An 8254-nucleotide genomic window follows, 5' to 3' on the forward strand; every position below is an offset into this window, starting at 1 on the left:
CAACTCTCTGATTGGTCAACATTGCGCATCTTCAGGAGTGAAACACCTTATATTTTATTTATATTACATCATGCTTGACACTGCTGGCAGTGGATTGACTAACCAGCGTTAGAGTTCCTTAAAGTAAAAGTTTGGATATCGTTAACGACTGTTTACTGATCTGCTAATTTAAAATTTTTAAGACAGAATAAGATAGATGAGTAGATATCTCATTCTATTTTAAAACTCTTTTCTACGAAACCTTTTTTAAAACAGTTTACTAACTGCAACTAATACTTTCTAAATTCGTCTATCAATATAACCTACTATATGTATTGTATATGTTACGGACAAAGTCCGCAAGTGAGCAGTGTCGACATTGCCCGAGTTGCGTTATACTGTACAATGTCAGTATTGCCCGAGCATAAAACTCTATATATTAATAAAAGGAACGCAAAAGTCCGCCATTGGCCCTACTAACCATACCATATAATAATACTAAGCGCTTATTGGACTACTTAGGTAGACAATCAGGGCCAAAATGACGGTCGAAACAGCCAATAGAAAAGTAATCGGCATTTCGGCTCAGATAAAAGAAATGCGCTACTTTTATTAATATAAACCCATTTATTAATATTGCCCTTTACTCGGGCAATATCGACACTGCTCACATTGCGGACTTCGCCCGTAATATATACAAAGTTCTATCAAAATTTTCGATCATCAGAATTTGACACTTCGCAGAAGGACAAAAAAAGTATAAGAATATAAAATAAGTGAAATAAGATTACAAAGTACATATTTTCCAACCGAAATCAATTTCGTTTTCTAGATCTAGATCATCACAAATACGGATTCATCGATCTTTTCAGCGTTACTTATTTAGGAATTTGTTGTTACAATAAAAGAGTGAGTAACTTTACTTACAATCCAAAATATTTTTAATTTTAAAAAATTCAAGAACTTAGTTTCCCACACTCTCAATATGTTTTACCTTTGAATTTTATTTTCATAATTAACTCTCATAGAACCTGAAATTCTATGACATTTCTCGCATTTTAAATATTATTTCTTTTGACGCCGTTTGATGTAGGGATGTAAATTTTTAAACAACCTTGTTTGTTACGCGCCCGTTTTAATTACGTTTATACGCTATAATTGCCTCTCTATAATCGTCTCTCAGTAAATTGCCTCGATTAACGGTGCTTTTTCCATGCGATTGGTAGCGATGTATTTATTTGCAGGGGCGGTAAACGCAACGTTATTGCTCTGTGCGCCGAGTTCCTTCGTTTTTCAATCAATTTCAAAGGACACGACAAAGGCTTCCGGTTTTCTCTTCAGACGCAACTGTGGCGTTTCACACCGAAAGGGGTTCTTGCGCGCTCATGGTACTACTGATGTCTCTCTCTCTCTCTCTCTCTATCTCTCTCCCAATCGCTGAAACTAATTTAATTAACTAATCACCGTCAGTTCAGGTATTACGCGCACGGAAACCTATCTAGCTTCATTTGAAACATTCTCAATGAGAGAAATGCAGCACGCTCAAAGGCGATATACACATGTATTTGAAGGACAAATGAATAGATTCAGAGTAGATCATATCTAATTTTAATCTAATCTAAAAGCCTATTCTGTAATTTTTAACATTTCCGTATCGTTATACTATCGTTGTGCAGCTTTTTCACCATGTAAAATACCTGCGCAACGACATCTCTAGCTAGTAAAAAGTTACAGAATAGGCCCACTGAGACGTGTTGCGATTTTCATTTGGATGCTCCTCGAGTGTCATGTCATTCTTGTTTAACGTTTGTTAACATGCCCCAGGAATCCCAGGATGGGGTTTTTGTATTATCTATTTTGTTGATTCTATGAATTCTAACTACTTTTCGTAAAGAGAATTCTATTTATTCAAATAATAAGCAACGGCCGATGTATAAGTGACATGACATAAACAATTTTGGCTTTTTGGAATCTTTTGAAATTAACTTGTTTTAACTTGTTCTAACTCACAGGAGAATATTTATCTGCGTGACTTATGTAACGCATAAGATATCGAGTCGACGATTTCTATTGTGGAAAATAATAAAATAGAAATACAGGATAAAAAACTGAAACTTTTTCTTTTGAAAAGTAAGGTCTTAAGAGCGGGTTTTTGGCTTTTAAAATTAAGTGTCCATTCCAAGTAGCGGTATTGTAATGTACAATAGTGCTGGAGTATTATAGGTAAATATATATTTACGTTTGTTGTCGTGATTAACAAAAGATATTTGTTAATCGTCTTTTGTTAAAACATATTTTTTGTTCTGTATGGACATTGTTTTGTGATTCTTACCACGAAGTTAGCTTTATATTTCCACTTGCCAGCATGAATACTAGACATCAATCTTCAGAAGAAATCTTGGCTTTATTCTTAATACGCTTTGTATTTTGAATTACACTGTTATAGTAAATAATAATTGTCTTTAGTCGAGGATCCGTTCGAGGAATTGTTTTCTCAGTTTGGTTCCGGATACGGTTTAATAAATATTGAATGAAAGTATTCTGGTTTTAGTTTCTTAACCAAAAGAAAACCAAAACTACACAGAAAAAATATTACGGTTGCCACTGTGCCACAATCGGAAATAGTGATAATTTTCGCTATTAGTCATAAATCAGAAGTCAGAAGCTAAAAATTGACCAACCACAATCGTCAATTTTTAGCTTCTGATATATAATGACTAATAGCTTATTGTAGAAGGCCCATTACGGTTATCACAATCGTACTATGGTTCTTATAACTAAAAAAATGTATTTATGAACAATTTTTGGTCGTGACAACCGCAGCCGTTTTTTTCCATAAAATATTACAAATATTTATAGCTTTATTATTATTATTAACCCTTCGTGGTCACATGTCAAAACAGGTTTCTTGCGCGTAATGTTAGACGCATATTAACTAAAAAGCTAAGCATCTCTATCGACAGTTGAAGTTTCAAACCTTTAGTCGATGGCAGGTATGCGCCCTTCCAATGCCAGGAAGTTCATCTTTCATTTAGCGTGAAAGATGATACTCGGGTTATTTTGATTTCGAATGACCACGAGGATTAAAGGACCCCGCACTAAAATCCACTTTCCTAAAATCCCCAAAAAACATTCCAAGAATACTCCAAAATATTCCGAATATTTACGGAATGTAGAAGAAACATTTAAATATCGGTTAAAAATTTCATTTATATATCATTACATATTCCGAGAATGTTCCATATATATTCCATATACAGGGTGTATAAAAAGTACCGGAACGGCGAAATATCTCAAAAACTAAGCATTTCAGGAAAGTGTTTCAGATAAAAGTTGTAGGGTTTCTATTTACTGGCACAATATAAGTTTGATCTTGAGCGACTTCGCCAAGGTCAGGTCAAGGTCAAATCAATTTTTTTAAACGGAATACCCTATTTTTGATATCAGAATCTAATAGCTGGTGTCGAAAGCTTTCCAAAACACTATAAGAAAGTTATTTTTTATTGAATACTTTCCGATACTTTACGAAAAAATGAATTTTTAGTAGCAAAAATGAAAATAATCTCCAATGGCCTTAATCTTAACAAATGTTATCCAGGACATGATCCTGAATAATATTCAAGAGGTTTTAGCCGTCAGTCGGACATCTTGCGTGATGCTAATGCCGGCAGTACTGTAACTTTCAAGCCTTATAACTCGAAAAGTATAATACTTAATGAAAAATAACTTTATTACAGTGTTTTGAAAAGCTCTTGACATCAACACACTATTAGATTATTAAATAATTATGAATTAGACATTTTTATTCTTTTTTAAAATTTGATTAAATAAAATAAATATAGCAAATTATTTAAAAAAATGTTTTTTATTAAAATTTGATTAAAATCATGAATTCTGTATGTCACAAATCTTTGTATTTTACACAATATAATTGATGAAGGTCGTGATAGCAATATTTACAATTTAATGTTCTTTCTAATAATTTTTCAATAATTCTCGGTAATCAAAGTCACCGATTTGTCAAACAGGTATTGAAAAAAAAAAATTTTGGATTTAGAATAAGCAAGAAAAATCTTTAAAAATTTCAGGTACCATTTCATGTCCTCATGTTAGGAAATAGAAAGAAAAATTGAGCAATTTTTTTTCTCATGACAATCGTGTAATCATGTGACAAATCATGTAATCGATCAACCAATATGAGAAATATGACCATTCAAAGTACTATCATAGTTGTGAAACGGAGTATGATTTATTTGTTATATCATTAATTATTATAAATACTTATTTTTATATTAATTACATTATCTATTAATATAATAAACATACATGTATATTTAAATATAAATATTTGTATAAATACAAATATATTCATGAATATTACATAAATTATATTTAAATTTAATACCTTTGTATTAATATTTAATTTTTATATCATTAATTATTATAATTATAAATACTTAAATTTATATTAATTACATTATTAGTATAAAAAATATACATGTATATTTAAATATAAATACAAATATATTCATATATATTACAAATATATTACATAAATTATATAAATTTCATATTATTTGTATTAATTTATACATATTATAAATTACATATAATAAATATATACATAAGTATATCAGTATATACATAAATATAAATATATACAGTTACTATTATATCTGTATTGACCAATCACAAATTTTTATTAAGAAATAGAGAACGGAAGATATATTTATTTGTACAAATGTTCGTGACATAATGAGGAGATATAATACGTCTAATGTTTCAGATTAAAATAATTTCATACAAATAAGATTTAGATGGAAAATTGAATTGAAATTAAAATTGAAGTTGAAATTAGATAAAATAATGAAAAAATTGAAAAAATTAAATAAATATCAATAAAATAAATAGATGTTTATAAAAGAGTTATTTTATTATTTTAATCTGATTCATATACAGAGTGTTTAATAATTACGTCTCCTGGGCTAATTGAATGAATTAAACTGCACAGAGAAGTATTCTATACTATATACTTATATATACACTATATATATATATATTTACAAGAAAACATTCCACTTTTTTATTTCAGACCTTTGGAAATATTTCTCGCCTTTGGAAATCTATCATCCATTTTTTCTGTTTTTATAGTGTTATACCTCCTCATTATGTAAATTCATAAAAGTAACTTCATTATTATATATATTGCTTTTTGCAGGTACATGGTAATGATAACCCGAATCGTATTACGTATATCTTCATATTTCATCGTGAAAACGGAGCCTGAAACAATTAAAGTTAGCAGTTTAGAATTTCATATTTTAATTCATTATAAATTACATAAATTATTAAGTCATACGTAAATTAAATACATGACATATTTATATACAATAATATTTCAACACTCGTATGAGAGATATTAAACAGATAACAATATTATAAATATAAAAAATATAAAAAAATATTTCTTTATCAAAATATATTTTGACAGAGAAAGTCTGATGAATAAATACGATGTATCAAAAATATATGTAGGAATATGTATATACTTTGATTTGTATACTTATACATATGTGTGCGTGCGTGCGTGCGTGTGTGTGTGATATAAATATAATAAAGAAAAACTATTTGACAATTAAGTGAAGGAGATTAAACTGATATAAAAAAAGAAAAAGTTAAAATAGCTAAAACTTTTTGATAGCTATTCTATAACTAGTTCTGATGTATAAAAGCTATTCGCGATAAATATATTAGATCTTATTAGATTTAAATAATCTTTTTCGAAACACACACACACACACACACACACACAATCAGATATTCTCTGTCTGCGCATAAAGATGTCAAAGTATAGTTCAGATCAAGAAATATCGTACAATCTATCCTCAATCAATTCAAATTCGGATACAAATTCGAATTACAGATTCGATATGCACTATGTGCAATGCAATGTAGTTCATACAATTAAATATTATAATTGCACTGTATACGGATAACATTATTTTTATCAGTATTATTTTTTTTGCGTATTTATCACATCTGGCCAAAAGTTATTATTGTTACAAGTTAAGTTAAAAGTGCATCCGCAATTAGGGAACATTATTTGCAAACAACATGATATCGTGAAAGGGGTTAGGCTGTGGCTATTCATCAAGAACCGTATTCTGCAATAAAACCCATTGGACAAGACAAAACGAATCCGGGCCTAAACGATTCCATTGTTCCGTCGCATTAATATGCTAATTCAATTATCCGCCTCGTTAACGGCGCGACGGTTTTACCAACAGCTAGCTTAAAAACTATCAGATAAGACTAAATCAATTAATTAAAGAGTAATTTCTTTTTTTTTTTTAATTAATTGATTCGAAAATAATAAACACATGTATTGCAGATTATTTTTTGAGATTTATACTTCTTCTAATTTTTCTTTCCTTTCTCATTTCTTTCTTTCTGTAACAAACTGAAAATCCCGGATTAATATTCTTAATCTAGTACGCAATCAGTACAGGAGAAATTTTAAAAAGAAAATTCCGTTGTAAAGAAACAGAATCACAAAACAACAACAATTTGATGAATAGATTGTGCTATGTTTTTTGAAATAAATTATTATAATAATGAGGATTAGAATTTCATGAAATTTTTCATCATATGTTGGAGTCCAAATTGATTGAGAAATTGTAAATGCACGCATAAATAATTTTTAAAAAGCATTATTTTCATTAATTTTTTACCGGATTGTATCTATACCAATCGGGATCCAACGCAGATGACCCAGATGATGTCGATGCTTCAGGGGAGTGCATCGATAACGAAGTAGGTTGTGATAGGTTGGCATCAGTGTTGATGGATTTATCGCTTCCTGTACCTTCGGACGTGGAGGGCAACATCATTTGGGAATGGAGACTGTTGGTTCCTAATGTATGATGGCTGGTCGGGAAGAACGAGTTCAGGTGATGCTGCGCCAATGTCGGATTACCAACTGCCGGTGCCATCGAGTAAAATTGATATAAGCTATTGACGTCCAAGGACGCATTGTTGTTGCCATCAGCTGAAACCATTGACGTAGACAACACATCTGGGTCCCTCAACTTAAAACGGACTGACCTGGGATACGGATAGTATCCCATGGGCAATGCATGAGCCATAGCCGAAGGATTGACGAGTGGCGTACTGTAAGGCGATATAGGAAAACTGGCGCAATGTCTCGAAGATAGTCCCATGGCTATAGATTGGCCTGGCAGTGTTTTGGCCTTTCTTCGAGGCTTATACTTGTAATCCGGATGATCCTTTAGGAGCTGAATACGCAGACGTTTCGACTTCTCAATATAAGGAATTTTATCTTCCTCGGTGAGTTCCTTCCACATTACGCCGAGCATCTTCGAGATCTCCGAATTGTGCATCTTTGGATTCTCTTGGGAAATCAACTTTCGTTTCTCGCGGGCCCACACCATAAACGCGTTCATAGGCCTCTTAATATGCTTCTCTTGTTGCGCAGGTGTCTGTTTCCCGACATCACTCGCGTCTATAACGCCAGGTGACATTACATTGGGGAATGGATGATACATTGAATGCAAAGACGGTGAGTAGACGTCGAATCCGTAGTTCGAATCTGCGTCCGAGCTTGAATTATTGACTGGATTGTACGATACTTGTTCTTGATCTAAACTATGCTTTAGCAAATTCATCGATCGGCATAAATCCTTCATAACTTTTAGACTATTCGTTCGAGACTGTTTACAAATTTGACACGCACACATACACACTTAACGAATGTAAACGATCACGGGCTTATTTATATTATGAGATTCACAAATTCGTTGGTGAATATTTCAATTTACAAACTAATAATTTTCGTTTGACTATGGAGTTCTTTCACTTCACGTTCTCATTGGCTAACTAATTTTATAACTTACGAAAAATATTGTCTCTTTGCTCGCTAAGTTTAAATTTTCTTGAAATATTTGCATTTGTCACGAGAAAAATCTAATCACAGATCGTCTACCTTTTTTTGTAAACATATATTGCACATTTTCACAGAAATCTTCAGATGATTCTTCTTAACTACTTCACAAATGTGATGCTTCTTCTTTTTTTTCACTTATTGTTAGATTTTTCAAATCTAAAGGACAAGGGTTATATCGAGATGCCTTAGATTTTCGTTTTTCATTACTATTATAATGAAACAATATTTTTTCACTAAAAATTATTAGAAATCAATAGATCGAATTTTTTAAGGGACTATTGTTCTATCACCAAGTCACTGATCAAACGCGCT

The 8254-nt window shown here is 31.2% G+C and overlaps 1 protein-coding gene across 1 annotated transcript; it reads right to left on the reverse strand.

Annotated features, from left to right (window-relative positions):
• Window positions 1-5187: 5187 nt before the first annotated feature.
• On the reverse strand, window positions 5188-7842 carry LOC108728238 (SOX domain-containing protein dichaete). Its single transcript, XM_018456703.1, has 2 exons — window positions 6711-7842; window positions 5188-5262 (listed from the first exon to the last, which is right to left on the reverse strand). Exons 1-2 carry the CDS (start codon window positions 7734-7736, stop codon window positions 5245-5247), a joined length of 1044 nt encoding a protein of 347 aa, XP_018312205.1. The 5' UTR covers window positions 7737-7842; the 3' UTR covers window positions 5188-5244.
• Window positions 7843-8254: the final 412 nt, after the last annotated feature.

The sequence above is a fragment of the Mycetomoellerius zeteki genome, unplaced genomic scaffold, assembly GCF_001594055.1.
Source record: "Mycetomoellerius zeteki isolate Tzet28-1 unplaced genomic scaffold, Tzet1.0 scaffold592, whole genome shotgun sequence".
Lineage (NCBI taxonomy): Eukaryota > Metazoa > Arthropoda > Insecta > Hymenoptera > Formicidae > Mycetomoellerius > Mycetomoellerius zeteki.

Coding starts and splice junctions, on each gene's coding strand:
- LOC108728238 (XM_018456703.1), bottom strand. CDS start 7,736: ATGTGTGCGTGTCAAATTTGTAAACAGTCTCGAACGAATAGTCTAAAA.